The sequence below is a fragment of the Asterias rubens genome, chromosome 2 (assembly GCF_902459465.1).
Source record: "Asterias rubens chromosome 2, eAstRub1.3, whole genome shotgun sequence".
In the NCBI taxonomy this organism is placed as follows: Eukaryota; Metazoa; Echinodermata; class Asteroidea; order Forcipulatida; family Asteriidae; genus Asterias; species Asterias rubens.
In genome coordinates, this window is record NC_047063.1 from 8,576,157 (window position 1) to 8,597,021 (window position 20,865).

General features: G+C 41.4%; 1 protein-coding gene across 2 annotated transcripts in view; it reads left to right on the forward strand.

Annotated features, from left to right (window-relative positions):
- Positions 1-834: 834 nt before the first annotated feature.
- The window catches only part of LOC117306203 (stabilin-2-like), an 84,083-nt gene continuing 64,052 nt past the window's right edge, over positions 835-20,865 (forward strand). For both annotated transcript variants that reach the window (XM_033790889.1, XM_033790890.1), the window contains exons 1-10: positions 835-1,521; positions 7,553-7,705; positions 11,362-11,457; positions 12,250-12,378; positions 13,739-13,938; positions 14,865-15,077; positions 15,943-16,107; positions 17,649-17,795; positions 18,852-18,995; positions 20,608-20,670. In XM_033790889.1, coding sequence (XP_033646780.1) covers positions 951-1,521; positions 7,553-7,705; positions 11,362-11,457; positions 12,250-12,378; positions 13,739-13,938; positions 14,865-15,077; positions 15,943-16,107; positions 17,649-17,795; positions 18,852-18,995; positions 20,608-20,670 — 1,881 coding nt within the window. In that variant the 5' untranslated portion in view covers positions 835-950. The remainder of the gene's footprint in view (positions 1,522-7,552; positions 7,706-11,361; positions 11,458-12,249; positions 12,379-13,738; positions 13,939-14,864; positions 15,078-15,942; positions 16,108-17,648; positions 17,796-18,851; positions 18,996-20,607; positions 20,671-20,865) is intronic.

The window sequence follows — 20,865 nt, forward strand, 5'->3', positions numbered from 1 at the left end:
CGGCCTTAAAAACTGAAAACTACAACAAAAAAGTGTGACTCTGTTCTTGTGTGTTTCTAACCATGGAGGTAGAATGTTTTATATAACACCCAAGCAGATCCTTGCCATTTGATTGGAGGATTGTCCGTCACGTGATAGCAAATAAAAGTGCCATTGCACGCTGAGTCACTCACCGTGCTTTTTCGTTCCATCCGAAAAGTACCATTGCACGCTGCCAGCGTGCAATAGTACTTTTCGGATGGAACGAAAAAGCTGAGTAAACACATATCACTGCGTGCGCGTGTCTTTGGTAACGCAGCAGTGTTACTGCAAGGTAGTAAAATTACTTACCATTCGGCTTCTACAATTAAAAATTGTAGGCCTACGTTTTGTTTGTTTTGAAAGTTGTATCTTTTAATCAAAATGACAAAGATCTACTTGGATGTTATATAAAACAAATAATGAATGTTTTTTCATTCGTGCAATGGTGCGAAATGTTCATTCGTTGAAAGCTGGAATGTTCCATTCAACTCGGCTCCGCCTCGTTGAATAGAACATTCCATCTTTCAACTCATGAACATTATTCGCACCATTGCACTCATAAACATTCATTATTGTGTATACTAACTATCTATCTTGCCAAACCATTGCGCATCACAGAAGCTGTAAATAATGGGTTAAGCGATTTGATTGGACAGAATGAGGTCACATGTGAACTTTCGCTGCTGCCTGTTACTTGCTGATACAAAGTCGTGTATCCATCTACTTAGTGTATGAATTGAATTGAAAAACACGAAGGGCACCATACTAAACTAATCGAGAGTAGCATTTATGACATAAGTGCTGCATGGAGGAAGTCACAGGTAACCACAAGGAAGTTATCACCAAATTTATCTTTCTTCCGCTTATTATCTGAACAATGCAGCAATGCTCCAAGAGAAGGTGACATCTCAATAACCAGGCAGTCCATAATGAATGCCTGGATGGCAACAGAAGGTGTTCTGGACAGCCAAAGTTCTCGGTCACGAGCAGCGGGCGCAACCGGTCACCCGTACGGGATGATGTGTGACAAAGCACGGGGCACCGTCCGCTCCAGCGCACGGTCAAAAACACCCACCAAACTAGGTAGTCCGAAACTCCGGTTCGCCGGTTTAAGCTGGCTAATTGTCTTGTGGATTTTGTATTTTATATCACAGTGCTCTTGTCTCAGTCTCGAGAAATCAGACCACCTTATCCCTGATAAAAAACTGCGTCATGAACGAAGTATAGCAACAGATCAACCCAACTCACGCAAGCTGAACTCGACCGTAAGCAGGGTGGTACGGACGGACTGTGTTCTTTGCTCCATCAGCAAACCTACCCTGTGTCCCCCGGGGTCTGTCCCCCTTACCCAGGGGAGTGGTGACAGGGGGTGTGTGATAGTGACATGGACAATGACAATGTCTTTTGCATACAGCGAAATTATTGGTTGTAGTCAACAATGCCGACTGACTGAAGTAAGACAGGAATGCTATCCTGGGTATTGGGGTCCAATGTGCTTAGGTGAGTAACTATATTTATCAGAATAAACTATATACATAATAATGAACTTGCAGCTACAACCATATATTAAATCTCTTTTGAGGGAGTGTTGTCTCTTAAAGCCATTATACACTTTCGGCACAGAAAAAATACATAAAAGTTCACAGATTTACAAACTACAGGGTTTACAGAAGGTAATGGTGAAAGACTTCTCTTCAAATATTATTCCATGAAATGCTTTACTTTTTGAGAAAACATTAAACACATGTCATGAGACGGGAAACGTGCGGAAACAAGGGTGGGTTTTCCCCGCTATTTTCTCCCGACTCCGATGACCGATTGAGCCTAAATTTTCACAGGTTTGTTATTTTTTATATCAGCTGTGATACACGAAGTGTGGGCCTTTGGACAATACTGTTTACCGAAAGTGTCCAATGGCTTTAAGAGAGGCGGTTTGGTCTCAACGGGAAAAAACCCAATAATTGTTGTAAATTGATCGTATTTTTGACTGCATGAGAGTGTTTTGAGAAATATTTCTGTATCCTGCCACCACCTTTTTACTATTTTGGATAATCTTCCGCACGTCGCCACCAATTTATCCGCCGTTAATTTTTCCCTAAATTTTACCAAAAGTAAATTAGATCTAATTTATTTCATAGCAAATTATTAAAGAGTGGTGGCAGGATACAGAAATTTCTCCACATCTTTATTAGTTACTGCAATTTCCTTGCATTAAGTCTACAATTTGTTTTACTTTGACTTTTTTTTTTTCTTTTTTCAGGGGGTAACCGTTCCGTTACCCTATAAAGTAATCGTAAATATCAACAATGGAACAACACTTTGTTTTTACTCATTTTGCATCATTTAAAAAGTCGTAAATTTCATTCACACTCGCCGTCACAGGGTATTAAAATGGTAAACAAATTCTGCTGACATTATGATGATAACAAGTATTGTCCTAGACTGCTGGTAAATGGAACGGGTTGCTAAGAATTCAATGATAGTTGAAGGGAAATGTGTATAGCCTTTTTTGCTGGGCACGACCTTGCTGGTTTTAAACGACAGTTATTTACAAGACATCTTTGCCTACTTTTTTGTTTCCCTAATAAAGACAGAGGAGAATTTTGATTCTTCTAGACACTTCCCAGTGATTGTTCAAATTGTAGTAAAAACAGTTCAATGCATGCATTTATGTTAAAGACACTGGACACCTTTGGACCAAAGGTGTCCAGTGTCTTTTAAAGCCATCGGACACTTTTGGTAAACAGTATTGTCCAAGGCCCACAGTTCGTGTATCACAACTTCTATACAAAAATAACAAACCTGTGAAAATTTAGGCTCAATCGGTTATTGGAGTCGGGAGAAAATGACGGGAAAACCCACCCTTGTTTCCGCATGTTTCGCTGTGTCATGACATGGGGGGTGTTTAAAATAAATCCGTAATTCTCGATATCGAGAATTAATATTGTTTTAATCTTTTCTCAAAAAGTAAAGCATTTCATGGAACAATATTTCAAGAGAAGTCTTTCACCATTACCTTCTGTAAACCCTGTAAGTTATTTGTAAATCTGTGAACTTTTTTTTCCTGTACCAAAAGTGTCCAATGGCTTTAACATAAATGCAAAGTGCATGTTTGGTTATTGTCAAAGACTGGTTTTCTCACTTGGTGTACATAAACACATCAACAAAAGTAAGTCCCCCCCCCTAAACAATTCGCCATAACATCGTAAGGTAAAACATTTTACCAATACAACTAATTAAGAAATAATTCTATGACATGTTTCCTAAGTGTTGTGTGAAAATGAAAGATGTCCATGAATTCATGGCTGAATGAGCTCAAATGGAAGACAAAAACTGCTCTTCTCAAAATTCACAAAGGTTTATCAAATATAGGTCAGTAACGCCTGTATCCACCACGCCTGCCAATGACCGCCTGGCACCGTCATGGTGTTTGTCAGTCTGGTGACATGCTGCCGCTGTGGGATGGCATTCCACTGAACTTGCAGAAGATGGGACAAGTGAGCCAGGTTGCTGTTGGCATTGATGTGGGAATATGCAGATCGCTTCAGCTGGTCCCACAGGGTTGGGACTGAGGTTGGGGGAACTTGCCGGCCACACCATTCGCTCGATTCCTTCACCAGCCAGCAAAGCAGTAGCTACCCTGAACCTGTTTTCCTGGTAACGCTTATACCACCCCACACATGACACTCCCACCACCATAGGCTGTAACTGGTTGAACACAGCACTCTGCATGTTGCTCTCCAACTCGACACCCATCTCAACATTAGTCTCCGACCGTCAATGTAACACAGGCAACTTCTCGTCTCATCGCGATCGGTGAACAACACAACGTAATCTTTGTGACTTTTGAGAATGGCAGTTTTTGTCTTCAATTTGAGCTCATTCAGCAATGAATTCAAGGACATCTTTTATTTTCATACACCACTTAGGAAACATGTCATAGAATTATTTCTTAATTAGTTGTATTGGTAAAATGTTTTACCTTACGATGTTATGACGAATTGTTTAGGGGGGGACTTACTTTTGTTGATGTGTTTATCTCAACATCTGCACAAAATAACAAACCTGTGAAAATTTGAACTCAATTAGTCGTTGAAGTTGCGAGATAATAGGGGGCCTAATGGAAGAAATTACACCCTTGTCACACAAAGTTGTAAAACTAGTTCATGTATAACTGATTCAAATGCTTTACAAGGGATCAGGTATTCCACAATATTATTATTACTATTTATACAGTGTTGGATTTGGATAGAGTGAGGAGGGATCCTAGAAAAACACTTATAGGATTAAACCGCCACCATAATCAGAGTCCAACAGTTTAGGTGTTGAGTTCCCATAAAGGTATTAGATAGTGTTTTGAAGGATTCTAGCTATAATTGTAAATCAAGGGAGTTAGGGTTGATGACTGATAAGAATTGTTAAACAATAAACAATTCAGTGGGACAATTAAAGTATAGAGCTTAAAACAATATGTATCACAAGTCTTACATGTTCCTCATAAGTTTCAGCTAAGTTTCAGCCAACTTTGGTTGGTAAGCAGTTTGCAACTGTTAATTTTATTTTCTCAAAAATGAGGTACACGATAACAAATGTGTAAGGCGCACCCAAAAAGTAGTTAAATATAAATATTATCAATTTACACAGGGTCTGGATAAATAGAATAAAACAGAATAAGGAAAAGATAAATGACTATGGAAATGTTATTGTGTGGAGAGCAGAGTTAAAAAAAATGTGTGTTTCCCACAACTTTTTAGCAATCACTTGTACCATCGTCAAACAGTCCGATGACCCCACTGCACATAATCATTGGGGCCACTTAGTACATTTTATTCTTGAGTCATTGTATTTATTTTAACAATACAACGCTTTTTGCCTGATTGAGCAGTATAAATACAGCAGAGTCAAATGACAGTTGTGGGTTAGGTTATAATAATAATGGAAAGTTCGCCACTGGAGGATCAGGATGTGAAATGAAAGAAGCGGGTTAGCCTGTTTTATTTAGTTCACCAAATGGTGTTTCCCATCGCAAAGTGATGGGGAGGATTTCATAACTTTCATTCAAATCAGGGCTCATTGGTATTTGGTAACCCTTGTATACATGTACCCCCTCTTCCTTACCATACGTAGGTCACAGACCTGGATTTCACACAGGACTAGCAGGCCATGGCCTCCGTTGAACCTGTTCTTGGCCTTGGTGCCCTGTCAACAGTTTCCCATTGACTTTAAGATTTTCCAATGGAAGTGCCCTTTGCAAAATGAAATGGCCTTGTCTTTTCAAAGGTGAAATACCAGGCCTAAGGTCAGTTTAGTTAACTACACTCATACCCCCTCTTCCTTACCATAGGTGACTTTAGTCCACTGCACTCATACCCCCTCTTCCTTACCATTGGTGACTTTAGTCCACTGCACTCATACCCCTTCTTCCTTACCATTGGTGACTTTAGTCCACTGCACTCATACCCCCTCTTCCTTACCATTGGTGACTTTAGTCCACTGCACTCATACCCCCCTCTTCCCTACCATTGGTGACTTTAGTCGACTGCACTCATTCATACCCCCTCTTCCTTACCATAGGTGACTTTAGTCCACTGCACTCATACCCCCTCTTCCTTACCATTGGTGACTTTAGTCCACTGCACTCATACCCCTTCTTCCTTACCATTGGTGACTTTAGTCCACTGCACTCATACCCCTTCTTCCTTACCATTGGTGACTTTAGTCCACTGCACTCATACCCCCTCTTCCTTACCATTGGTGACTTTAGTCCACTGCACTCATACCCCCCTCTTCCCTACCATTGGTGACTTTAGTCGACTGCACTCATTCATACCCCCTCTTCCTTACCATAGGTGACTTTAGTCCACTGCACTCATACCCCCCTCTTCCCTACCATTGGTGACTTTAGTCCACTGCACTCATACCCCCTCTTCCTTACCATAGGTGACTTTAGTCCACTGCACTCATACCCCCCTCTTCCTTACCATTGGTGACTTTAGTCCACTGCACTCATACCCCCCTCTTCCCTACCATTGGTGACTTTAGTCGACTGCACTCATTCATACCCCCTCTTCCTTACCATTGGTGACTTTAGTCCACTGCACTCATACCCCCTCTTCCTTACCATTGGTGACTTTAGTCCAATGCACTCATACCCCCCTCTTCCCTACCTTTGGTGACTTTAGTCCACTGCACTCATACCCCCCTCTTCCCTACCATTGGTGACTTTAGTCGACTGCACTCATTCATACCCCCTCTTCCTTACCATAGGTGACTTTAGTCCACTGCACTCATACCCCCTCTTCCTTACCATTGGTGACTTTAGTCCAATGCACTCATACCCCCCTCTTCCCTACCATTGGTGACTTTAGTCCACTGCACTCATACCCCCCTCTTCCTTACCATAGGTGACTTTAGTCGACTGCACTCATACCCCCTCTTCCTTACCATAGGTGACTTTAGTCCACTGCACTCATACCCCCTCTTCCTTACCATTGGTGACTTTAGTCCGCTGCACTCATACCCCCTCTTCCTTACCATAGGTGACTTTAGTCCACTGCACTCATACCCCCTCTTCCTTACCATTGGTGACTTTAGTCCACTGCACTCATACCCCCCTCTTCCCTACCATTGGTGACTTTAGTCCACTGCACTCATACCCCCTCTTCCTTACCATTGGTGACTTTAGTCCACTGCACTCATACCCCCCTCTTCCCTACCTTTGGTGACTTTAGTCCACTGCACTCATACCCCCCTCTTCCCTACCATTGGTGACTTTAGTCCACTGCACTCATACCCCCCTCTTCCCTACCATTGGTGACTTTAGTCCACTGCACTCATACCCCCTCTTCCTTACCATAGGTGACTTTAGTCGACTGCACTCATACCCCCTCTTCCTTACCATAGGTGACTTTAGTCCACTGCACTCATACCCCCTCTTCCTTACCATTGGTTACTTTAGTCCGCTGCACTCATACACCCTCTTCCTTACCATAGGTGACTTTAGTCCACTGCACTCATACCCCCTCTTCCTTACCATTGGTGACTTTAGTCCACTGCACTCATACCCCCCTCTTCCCTACCATTGGTGACTTTAGTCGACTGCACTCATACCCCCCTCTTCCCTACCATTGGTGACTTTAGTCGACTGCACTCATTCATACCCCCTCTTCCTTACCATAGGTGACTTTAGCTTACCATACATGTAGGTGACTTATAGTCGCCTGCTGATAGAAAGGAGTTTGTAGTATATTATGAAACTACATGTATACAGAATTTGTTTTTTTCTCTCACCATGTCCTAAACACACTTCCATAGTTATCACAGGCCTGTATGCTTCATGCTGAAAGACAAGGGCACCAAGGCATTTTCTCCTTGGTAAAAATCACACTGTGAGAAAATTGTTAATTTCTACCAAGGCAAATACCAGGGGGCATGGAGGCCAATGCCTTTTATGTCTCCGTGAGGTATCAGCCATGTTATCTTCTTTGCAGTTCAGTGATTCTTTTGTTTTTGTTTTTGTTTTTGGTTACAGAGTGTCCAGGTGGAGCCAGCAACCCATGTAATGGGAGGGGGCGGTGTCAGGGGCAGCGAGAGGGGGAACAGTGTCAGTGCAATCCGGCCTTTACAGGTGTATCATGTGAATTGTGTGCTGCGGAGGACGCATATGGACCAAACTGTGATCAAGGTAGGGATATTATGGGTGTGTTCGATTAACTTCCCTGTGTCGACCCCGCGGTGCCCACTCGGGTGAGCCCCTGACAAGAGCTAATCGAACGATCACTTACCCTCTCGTGGTGACGTCATGCACCTGGGGCCAGCCCTTAAGTGACCCACTCCACAAGCAAGGCACTTTGGCCTGACCCAGGTAAGCCCCTGGAATGACTTCAAAGCTATTCGAACGTGCCGGGGGCAGACCGGGGTCGACCCAGGGAAGCTTTTCGAACGCATCCTTTAAGTTATCACATAAGCGCAAGAGGACTACAAAAAGTACCGCTTCTGCTTCCCCATATCCAACAAGGCCAAAGGGCAAGTTGACAAAATCAATCACAAGAACAATTTCTGCCCTTACAGGTACCCATTTACCCCTGGTTGGAGAGAAGCAATTATAGTAAAGTGTCTTGCTGAACAGAAGCACCAGAGCTTGAGTTTGGTGCTCTTATCCGCTTGGCCACGACACCCTACAACACTGTTTACAACATTTCTATTGTTTTGGTCCATCCAAGGATTTTTCAGGGGAATAAAATAAATAGAGAAAGTTACACAATTAGGAAGGAAGGATGGAGGTTTGTCGATCCCGGGCCTTTAAATTCATCCAAGGACCATTTTTAAGATATTATCCAATCCTTGTCAAAATACACCAATTCCTGAGCCGGGGATAGAATGGCCATTACTACGCAGTCAGCCATTTCCTCTGGCATGAAACAATGCATCCTTGTGAGCATGACAGTGAATGTTTTCCCTTGTACATGTTGTATACACCAATCTGGCCGCACAAGTGTTGAGCACCGCGCGGCATTGCTGCGGTGTCTTCAGTGCCTAGATTATGCACAAAGACACTGCTGTTGTTAGATTTTTTCATCAAAATGCTACCAAAATGCATTAGTTGCTACTAAAAAAAAAAATCATAATTTGGACTACTCAATATTACCATTCAGTGTGTACAAGACATGTTCAGTTAAAATATTTTGCTATGTCAATAGTGCTGGATGAAATTGTTCCCTGCATGACTTTCACGACACAAGTTATGCCAGAGGATATTGCTTCACAAACTTTACTGCCAGCTTGAGTAGGGAATCAACTGACAAGCAGCACATCAGATCTGATGATCAGATTATACATCTGATTGACATTATACAATTGTTGCACGATGTGACGTGGTCCATGGCGTTTTGTACACCTGAGAGGGAAAATGGCACTTGAGGCGAAGCCGAGGGTACCATTTCCCCTCAAGGGTGTACAAAACCATGGACCCCAGTCACAGCGCGCAACAAATGTTTTTGTTTACCTTTCTATAATTGTTATTCCTCTTCTCGAAGTTCTGTTGTCATCTTCAAACATTATTACGATGGACTATTCATTGTTTAATAAGCAGACGAACGAGAAACAATTCCCTCGAACCCACGGTTGTTTCGTACACAGCGCTGGAAATCGACCAACGCCGGGAACGATCAAGGTGATGTACACCGCTGTACATCACTTTTCATGTTACCCGGCCCGTCGAGCCATGTAACATGCGTTTCTGATGCGCGTCACATGATTGGTTCTCGACCAATCAAACTTCACAGTTTGTTACCGACGTATAACAAGTTGAGTTGTCAACCACCGGTTTTTCTCAAAACCAAAAAGAGATTTACTCACAGTGCTACCGCAAACCTCGCCTGATTATACTCCCACCATGCAAAGTTTACTTTTAAAGAAGTACACACAATGCCCAGAGCTGCTAACTCTACCTAATTGTGCAGAAGGTTCCCTGAAAATAAACCAATCTGTCCACGTTCTGAAAAGATGTTTATTGTATTAACCGAATTGGAAAATCTCCCTGATTGTGGGAAGGTACATGTAGGCCTATACATTCCACTCTTAAAAATTAATGGTCATAAAATCTTTTGATTAGAAGCCTGCAACAGCTTTCGATACAGCATTTTCAAAAACATCTCACTTCCAAGTAATGTGGAATGTACAAAATTTATCACTTTTTATGCCCCATGCTTCTCGGATAGTGTTTTCCTATAATTTCGGCAATAACTCAAAAAACGCGACCACCTTTACACTAATTTTTGTTTTCATGATTTAATGGTTTTCATCTGTATACTTTTGGCAATGTGAGACAATTCATGAAATTGCAAAGGTTGCATTATTTAAAATTAATTTTCTGCAAAATAACAATGCATGGAAAAAGGAATCCCTCATAAAAGAGCATTGCTGGGGTACTTCTCCTTAATTGAATGACCCGTTGAATCAACACATCATTTCCCTCCATTCTCATCCCAAATGATCACATGACTGATGTGGACAATTGTCTGCCACCATATCCTGTCATTCTCCTCTGTTAATTATGTCATAACTTCCTCTTTATCAGGAACACCCCCTTACTACAAAAACAAAGAGATCTTCCTCCGAAAAGTTCAAGATTCTTTATGGGTGTCATGGCCGAGTGGTTAAGAGCATTAAGTTCAAGTTCTGGCAGTTGAGTCATCAGAGTGTGTGGGTTCGAATCGCGGGCGTGACACTTGTGTCCTTGAGCAAGACACTTTACTATAATTGCTTCTCTTCACCCTATGTATGAAATCCATTCCCCTAGAAAACTCTTAGAATGATTGGGGAATTATAATAACAATAATACTGGGGGAAACTTGGATAGCGTTTTATCACAGCCCTATAAGCCTTTTTGAGGTATGGAGGACACAATGCTACAATACTGTAAAGTTGTGGTCAATTTAGAACGTATGTTATTCAGTGAAGTGCGCATTTTAGGCGACGCAGCGTTTACACGTAAACCTAATGACCACCAACATGGTGAGCGTGGCATCAGTCGCGGCGTGTGATGCGCGCGTATCACTTTCGCCATACCTCAAAAAGGCTTATTGGGGCATATCAAAGCGCTCAAGATTTGTTCCTGCCAGGTATGTCAATCTTTGTTTGTGAGGTATAAGACCTATTACTAATGTAATGGTTTTACAAGGTGCTGTGGTGCAATATGCCGCCGATCAAACCAGGAACACCGGGGCGAACCCCTTCTCTTTAAAAAAAAAAAAAGAAGTGCACTGGGTTCTTTTACATTAATTTCACAACAAAGTGGATTATGGCTCCGTCCCATCCAAAGCACGCAGCAATAAAAGCAAGTGTCTTGCTTAAGGACACAGGTGTCACGACCGAGACTCAAACCCACACTTTGCTTATCAGAAACACAAGAGCTTGAGTCTGGTGCTCTTATCCGCTCGACCACGGCACGCTATGATTGGTTGGCAGGCATGAAACTTGAAATGGAAGCCCTTGGTCATTGCCCTTAGAGAGGGTTTCAATAGAATTGAAATTGCCCTCAAAGAGGGGGATGCCCTTTACGAAGAAAAAAAACGCCTCCACTTCCCTCTCACACAAACCACTTTTAAGTTTGTGGGTGTTAACTGATAGTGGTTGGTGTTTAAGAGCAATGTGTGTACATGTATGACACAGGAGCATCTTGAACCAAGACTAATTTCCTCCCTCAAACTCATTTCCATTTAATATCAACATCAATTCCACAAAAAATGGTTCAATTATAAACTTGCATTTTAAATGAATTTTTGTCAACCATTTGTGGGCTCGTCTAATTTGGACTCTCATTTCTTCTTGATTTTAAAGTTTGTGACTGTGTGTATGGAGTTTGCAATGCTGGATCAACTGGGAATGGATTCTGTCTGTGTGAAGAAGGGTACCAGGGACCAAGGTGTGACCTGGGTAAGAATGAGGGTTACCAGTATCCCAGAATACTTGAATAATACTATGTGCACTGTAGACAGGGGGTAACTTTTTGTAAAGTGTAAGCGTCTTGAAAGCAACTCCATGTTTTTCAACTGTGTGTGTTGCTCTGCAAACCTACTGTCCAAAAGTTTTGTTAGACTTTTGGTTGAGAAATAAATGGCAACAATTAGTCAATGTGATAAGAGATGGACCATAAAAATATATCCTGGATAACGCTGAGTTTTGCCGCCCTCTGTGTCGTCTGAACGTGGCGTAAATAGCAAATGATTATCGCGTGACCAGATGTATGGCAAAATGACAACAACTGGCCTCGTACTTAGACCAATTCTACATGTTTTCATTGGTCAATGTTGATGACGTCTACTGTACGGCAAAATATTTTGCCATACGCACATACAAAAATGGCATACGCGCGTCCATAAAAATGGTCTTGCACGAAATCGCATGCACAATGATGCACTTAGCGTTCTCTGGGTTCTTTTTTCTATGGGTGGAAAGTAATAGCTTCAGTCTGTTGCAACATTCTTGTTTAAGTGCAGGATTGGTAGAGATTAGGAAGTAGTCGCAAAATTCCTGCGTCCATCTACTCCCCCCACTGCTAAACAACATTTCTGTTATTGAACAACGTTAGTCTTGGGTTCAAATCTCACCCAAATGATTTGCCTGTGGATTTTGAAAGTACTGTGTATACAGTGCTTTTAAATACACATTGTGTGTTAATCTAACTTTCGCTCATTTTGGTTATTCCTGTTGTGTTTGTCCGTTCAGCCAAGACCAGTTGTGGAGATGCTATCTGCCATCCCTTTGCAATATGTTCCCCACCTATCAGTGATGTAGCAGACCCACTATGTGTATGTAGTCCAGGCTACACTGGAGATGGACGGCTCTCATGCGCAGGTAAGAATGTGTGCCAACATCATTATCATTCGATATATAGACTTGCGTACGTGGCCGCCTAGTCCTCAAATTCTAATGGGGGCGCACTCCTGGAGTCGTCGCCATCACTTGTTTTGCGTTCAACCGCTGCTCTTCTCAGCTCTCCTACGTGTCTTCCACTCCACTGTGTGACATTGTCTATCCAGCACAGCTTAGGGCGGCCTCTGCCTCGAATTGTTCCTGTAAGCAGACCATCTATAGCTGCGCTGGGTAGGCCTCCCTGTGTCATCACATGAACACAACAGATTGGTGACATTACTTAATAGAACCCTTCACGAATGACGTCACTTAAGTTAAAATACCTTGCTGTCAGTCAAACATGGCACACGTATAGTTAGTCTAGTCCCGAGCAAACATAAAATTTGGACGCTAGTTAACTTTACACCTTCGTCTGAGAGCAACATGTTGTAGGTACTTCTATTTTAAGCATTTGTGCGGATTGCTATTGCATTTCTTGCAGTGAATTGTACATTTACCTTTTGTACTTTTTTAAAGTTTTTGCCTTGTTTTATAAATTCCATCTGTTTGAGCTTTGTTTTGCTTTTAATAATGTTAAGTGCTATTTGCCTTTTAATGTACAGTGCCTTTGAGCAATTTTGGCGTTTTATAAATGCTGTTATTATTATTATATTATTATTATTGGATCGTGAGGAAAACAAATTTGATTGTTTTGTTAAGCTTGTTTGATTCTGACTGGTAAGCCTAGTCATTTCATCTTTGAGAGGGAAAGGCAATTTTTATTCTCTTAAGGACACTTTCATTGGAAAATCTTAAAGGAACACATTGCCTTGGATTGGACGAGTTGGTCTATAAAAAGCGTTTGTAACCGTTTGTTATATGTTTGGACAGATGTTTTAAAAGTAGAATACAATGATCCATACAAATTTGCCTCAAAATTGCGTGGTTTTTCTTTTACTTTGCGAACTAGCACGGTCGGCCATTTATGGGAGTCAAAAATATGACTCCCATAAATGGCCTACCGTGTTAGTCGACGAGGTAGAAGGAAAACTGTGCAATTCCGAGGCATATTTGTGTTGATCTACTTTAACAACATCTTTCAACCCATGCATTTTTTAACAAACGGTTACAAACTCTTTTCAAAGACCAACTCGACCGATCCAAGGCAATGTGTTCCTTTAATGTTTGAAGGGCGCCAAGACCATGGGCAACAGAGGTCGTGGCCTCCATGTGTTTCCAGGCCTTTAAATTGTTTTTACTCAGCTGATGTTTGGACGGGTAAATCAAAGTTTAGATTGTCACATTCACTTTTTTAAATTTCCTTGACCTTTGACCATTGACCTTTTGTCTTATTATCTGCCAGAGATTGACCCCTGTCAGCGAGAGGGTGTCTGCAGTGTACACGCCCACTGCAATCATACGTCACCGGGGAAACACACATGCCAATGTTTATTTGGTTACTATGGCGATGGGAAGGAATGCCATCCAATCAATCGCTGCCAGCAAGAACCTTCGGTCTGTCCTCCACCGTCCTCAAAGTGCGTCTTCGATGGTCCGATGCGGGTGTGTAGACAACAATTTTTCTAATATTTTGATGTCATTTGAAATTTTACCCATGGTATCGGTTATGTAATAATAACAATAGGAATAATATTGGCTTTTTATATGGCGCTCAAAATCTGTCACTCAGTGACGCTCATGACAGTCATACATTATTACCCCTGATCACTGGGACATTACTTTATTCCATATACATGTACCATCGTAGCTCCCTTGGGAGTATACAGTACCAAGTATGTAGCGCAGTAACCTAGAACCATGTCTGCACTCACAGGTGACCATATACCCCTTGGTGAAGAGAAGAGTAGGTATACACCTTCAAACCGAGGACCTATAACAAAAGAGGACAATAGAGTCAGGAAAGGTCCACAGTTGGAAAATGTGTACAAAACCAATGGCAGCTAATGGACCCCTCCCATGAAATATGCTAATTACATTCACTCATGCATACAGACCCTGCTGGTTGGCAAACACCATTGATATGTGCACTAAGCAGACGCGCAGTCGCGTCTGCGTCACGCACCCATTAGCCATGTGCAAAACAGCGCGATGTTCCCTCATTTTGCCAACCAAAACTTTAGTGCACACGCGCTATGTGCAATTTACATATTTCATGGGAAGGGTCTATTGCAAAAAAGTATAAGAGTATAAACAAAAGTATAACAGTATAAACAAAAGAGGGACAATAGGAAGTCCACGGTTGCAGCCGTTTACAAGCTTGTAAGCATTTACAGTTAAGTGTCTTCCTCAAGAACACAAGTGTCACAACCGGGAATCGAACCCACACCCAGATGACTTTGCCACCAGAAACTTGAACTCGATGCTCTTAACCACTCCGCAGTGACATCCAAATCCAATGCAAACACGTTTTGTTTTCTTCACTCCAAAGAAATTAACCGATAAAAACCTTTTTTTTTCCTTCTCAACAGTATCATTGTGATTGCATGGAGGGCTACGACGACTACTTATTTCCAAACGGCTGCCAGAAAATCGATATGTGTGTCTCTACCTCGACGTACAGCCCACCTCAGTGCCCGCGTCATTCTGTTTGCTCTACCATGCCAGATAGTAGTCGAACTCGATGCGAATGTGAACGTGGATTTCAGGGAGATGGGACAGCTTGCCATGGGAATATCTTACAGGTAAACTGAAGACCCAATTCACCGTTGTAGTTAGACCTCTTTTCCTGTTTTCTTTTTCTCTTCATTTTATTGATTCTGGTTTGAGGCCAAGGATTCGGTTAAGCTTGGGCGATATCACGATATTATCGAGTATCGCGATATTAATTTGGAAACGATTTCGATATCGGATGGATTTGGTTTTAATCGAGATATCGATATGTCGCCATATATTTCGCGATATATATCGATTAAATATCGTGATGTATTTGCTAGCTGAGACATCTTGCACCCCATAGGTTTGGAGTAAAACCAGAAGAATAGGTCATTAGAACACCTCTCTTATGCCATGACTGTCTCTTCAACAACTTTCACTTGGAGTTTGAAGACTGATGATGTCAAATGTAATTAATCGCGATTATATCGAATATCGCGATATATTGTCGCGTTATATCGTGAATAAAATAAATCGATATCGCCCAAGCTTAGACTCTGTGGTAGTGCTCATTACGTAATAAAGGTAGTTGGGTTTTACCGGGCTGGCAAACAAGGCCGGCAGTCTGAATCCTGCACAGAACTGAGCTTGACTTACGCCCTGCACTTGTGTCCCGTGAACAGCAACTAAAACACTTCATTTGTTTTTCCAAGTTTCTTTTCTGATTTCACATTTAAGACCGAGGTGTGTTATAAAACACATATTGACTGGCACGATTCGGTAACTGGTGTCGTCTATTCCCCATCAAGTCTGTGAGTGACCAGAAGAGGGGCCTACAGTATTTCCCTCTTCTGGTCACTCAAAGTTTCCGGCTGTACACTAGGTTCCTCATTGCCAGTCAATATGTGTATACTAACACGCTAATGGCTTATTGCTGTTATTATTTACTTTTAGGTGCTGCATTACCTCAACACTGACATTAACGGGCCGATGGAGGGAATGTTTGACATTTCTATCGGGTTGCTAGAGATGACCATGGGGTATGTTCTAAGCAGCGGGGGCCTCTTCACCGTCTTTGTGCCAACGGACGAAGCGATCCGAGAAGTTTTCTTCGACGAGGTAATTTTTAGTAATAATGATAACCAAATCAGAGCACAAAACACCCACTTTTCGCTCTCTTCATTGGCTTCCAATTCACCAAATGTATTTGTTTCAAAATATTCTTCTTGTGTATAAAGTTGTTCATAATTTGGCCCCAGTATATCTCCAAGATCTCTTAGCCCTTCAGTCATCTTCACTTTCATCAGCTTCCCGACGCCTTTGCTCTTCTTCAGGGCTCGAATTTGGGGAAAAAATCCACAAGACCGCAGGGCTGGTTGCTCAGAATTTTTACTGGACCGGAAGATTTTTTACAAGACCAAAATTTTATTAGGAAAAAAAAAAGTTAACACGATAGAACAGCAGGCCTTTTTCATCCCTTAGGAGGCTTTTTTTTTGCTGTGAAACCCAATCAATAAAGTTCCAAATACCTACTTCACGTCATTCTCGCCGCCTCAAAAAAAAAAATTCCGATTTGATAGGCAAATCACCAACAAAACACTGCAACGTGCAGCTTTCATAAAAAGATCGTCATAAAAAAAGATTGACCAAAAGTTTGACAGCAGTAGTCAGAAGCTCATCACGGTAGCCATACTAAGCAAGACGTTTGGCAACAAGACCTTACTTTTAATCCATGCAACACAGGGATGTGTGGTATTGCAACCAGACCTTCTTAATGCAAATTCAACACTCCTTTGTTAATAACAGACTTTACACATGGTCAGTGGTAAACAAACATCGCTGTACTAAGGTGTGCCGCCGCGCCGGGTACTAACACATCACTCCCTCGTCCCCGCTCGCACACTCCCCGGGTGCATAAACATAAATGGTTTGAGACTAGATGTACAAGGTGTGGGCATGAGTAAACTGAATGGAAAACTTGTATGCAGCCTGATGCACGTGAAAAAAGGACGGATTGACGTTCCGCAAGCGTGCTCAGAACACTGATTTGACGACAAGTAAAACAAAAACTGTTATTCTAAATGAGATTGAAATACATTTTTTAATGAAAGATAATATATTTCATATAATTATTTGTTATAGTAACTATATTAGTATGCATAAAAAAAACCACAAGACCGCCGGACTTGTTCGGCATAAAGTTTACTGGACCGAAGCTAAAATCACTGGCCTCGGGCCTGCGGTCCAGCGTGAAATTCGAGCCCTGGTCACCCATTGCTCATTCCCATCTTTCCACGGCACCCCGCACCATGACACGCTATGGCGATTCTGCGTTTTGCGGTCATAGCTCCAACACTTTGGAGCAAGCTACCCAACCATATTCATCAAGCCCCGCCATTATTGGACACTTTTAAAGGATTACTTAAAACCCATCTGTTTTGTCAATTTTTGTCTGTTTTTATTATTAGTATTATTAATACTAGGTTCTATTAATATTATGGTGCTTTGTCACACCCCTAGGGGTCGATCAAAGCGCTCAGTATTTTGTCCTGCAAGGTATGTGAGGCTGCGTTGAGTACTGTTGGTAGGTACATGTACGTTTGCTATTGTAAGACTTCAATATTATTATTATTATTGTTAAATATATTTTTTATTTATAGTCTGAGCTGACAGAAGATGTAGAGCTTGCACGTTACTTGATGAAGCTTCATGTTATACCCACATACTTGGACACCTTCATGCTGAATAGAACCAGATCGATCTACACGCTGGCCGGAATCATGGCTGAAGTCACACCAAAAGATGGGGTAAGAATCAAACAAGGTTTAAAGGCCCTGGACACTATTGGTAATTACTCAAAATGCATTTCAACATAAAAGCTTAATTGATGATGAGCAATAGAGAGCTGTTGATAGTATTCAACATCCTGAGAAACGGCTCCCACTGAAGTAGCAAAGTTTTTAAGAAAGAGGTAATTTGTCACTCAAAGTATGACAAGACTTCAGGCTTGAAGCCTTTTTAAGGCATCTAAAAGCACACAAATTTGTGCAACAATGTTTTTTTTCCCCACCATTATTCTCTTGCAACTTCGACGACCAATTGGGTCAAAAGTTTCACAGATTTTTTATTTTATGCTTATCTTGAGATGCACCAAGTAAGAATGGTCTTTGACAGATTACCATAGGTGTCCAGTGCCTTTAAGCAAGAAGTTTTCTTTGCATTTACATTTAGAGTAAACATTTGTACATGTACATGTAAGTTTGTGGTTTTCGATTCGCCACTCTGAAAAGCCAAAGGTTTGTGCAGTAATCCGGTGTGGCTGGAGATTCGGTCCCCCCCATACATCAAACTGTGTACAAACTTCTTCTGATAGCGCTCTCTTTGAATCCTCCTCAGACCTGATACTTCATGGAAGCAATGAGGGCGATCGCCTCCATGCCCCCTTGGTCATTGCCTTGATGCCCTTGAAATGCTCCAGTAGAATTTAACAATTTTCTCATAGAGTGCCCTTTACCGAGGAGAAAAACGCCTTGGTGCCCTTGCCCTTTCAAAAACGCAGCATACAGGCCTGCTCCTCCTCCAGCCCATGTTCATTTCCAATAGACCTTTGCACATGACGTCATTCCAGTAGAGCCCCCTCACCTATAGGTCAAAGGGAGTTGTACATTGGCTGATACTGTGCGCCGCGCGTACAAATCTGTGCGTTTCAATTGTTTCGTCACCGTTTTTCCTCTAAGATGGCGGCTGGATGACGTCAATGCATAAGGTCTATAGGGGGGGGGTACAGAATCTAAAGGGTACAGATTTCCTTGGGACACAATAACAAACTGATTTTGATATTTTGACTGAAATTTGTTTCTCAGAATCCAGACGTTTTGAGGTACCGAATTGAAGGTAGTAACGAGAAGGGTAAACTGATCTACCAGGACATCCCCGCTGCTAATGGAGTGATCCATGTGATTGACAAAGTACTCTACGAAGCACCCTTAGTACCCAATAACCCAGAGGTAAGACCAGGACCCAATGTCATAGACCTGCTAAAAGCACAAAAAGAAGCCAAGCACAACTATACAAAATGGCAAAATGTTCAGCTGGTTGTAATATGTTTAAAGCCAGTGGACACTATTGGTAATTGTCAAAGACTAGTCTTCACAGTTGGTGTATCTCAACATATGCATAAAATAACAAACCTGTGAAAATTTGAGCTCAATTGGTCATCGAAGTTGCAAGATATTAACGAAAGAAGAAAAAAACACCCTTGTCACACGAAGTTGTGTGTGATTACATGGTTGATTTTGAGACTTCGAATTCTAAATCTGAGGTCTCGAAATCAAATTCGTGGAAAATTACTTCTTTCTCAAAAACTATGGCACTTCAGAGGGAGCCGTTTCTCACAATATTTTTATACTATCAACCTCTCCCCATTACTCATCACCGCATCACCGAGAAAGGTTTTATGCTAATAATTATTTTGAGTAATTACCAATAGTGTCCACTGCCTTTAAGCGGATAAACAACTTTTGAAAAGGATAAGGAGCATTTCCAAACAGCCTAAATTCAAGGATTTGAAGGCAGTGGGCCCCTTTAATTATACAAATTTAAGAACCAAAGATTGCACTTCCTGTTGTAATAATAATAATAATAATAATAATAAAAGTAATAATAATAATAATCATAAAAGTAATAATAATAATAATAATAATAAAAGTAATAATAATAACAATAATAAAAGTAATAATAATAATAATAATAAAAGTAATAATAATAATAATAATAATAATAAAAGTAATAATAATAATAAGCTATTCTTATATTGTGCATATTGCCTTGAGGTCCCTATGCGCTGTCAGTGTTTTTCTACATGGTATAATGTGGAGCTAAGTTTTAAAGCCATTGGACACTTTCGGTAAACAGTAATTTCCAAGGCCCACACTTTGTGTATCACAACTTCTATGTAAAATAACAAACCTGTGAAAATATAGGCTCAATCGGTCATCGGAGTCGGGAGAAAATCACGGGAAAACCCACTTGTTTCCGCACGTTTCGCCGTGTCATGACATGTGTTGAAAAGAAATCCGTAATTCTCAATATCGAGAATTGATATTGTTTTAATGTTTTCTCAAAAAGTAAAGCATTTCATGGAATAATATTTCAAGAGAAGTCTTTCACCATTACCTTCTGTAAACCCTGTGAGTTATTTGCAAATCTGTGAACTTTTAATATTTTTTTTCTGTACCGAAAGTGTCCAATGGCTTTAAAGTATGAGACCTACTCATTTAACATAGCACCATGTAATGGTTTTACTAGGTTTTGTGACGCAATATGCTGCCAATTAAACAAGGAACACCGGGCAAACCCCTTCTCTTTACGATAAGTGCACTGGGTTGTTTTACGTGTGTTACACAACACACAAGACCAACAGCTTTATGTCCCATCTGAACGATGCATCAATAATGGTTAAGTGTCTTGCTGAGGGACACAAGTGTCACGACTCTCGAACCTACAATCTGCTGATCAGAAACACCAGAGCTTTAATCCAGTGCACTTACATTGTATTCAATCGGCCTTGCATGCCACTGTGATAATTAATTTGTGGTTTCGTTCTTGTCCCAATGCTAGGAGTCTGTAGCGACCATCATCTCCACCACAGGAAGGTTTAATCGAATGCAGACCTTGATGCTGGTGAGACTGATTAAAAAAAAAAAAGGTTTCGGGTCGGAACAAAAAAAAGGTTGCATCCCCTTAGGGGATCCCTTGGCTGCTGCTTCCCAGGTTGTATCGTAAACTTGGGTGTGATCCCTGGCTATGTGACAGTTATTGATTGTATGGGTTCTGACTGGCACCCCCTAACAAAGAGAACAGAGAATACTGTTTGAA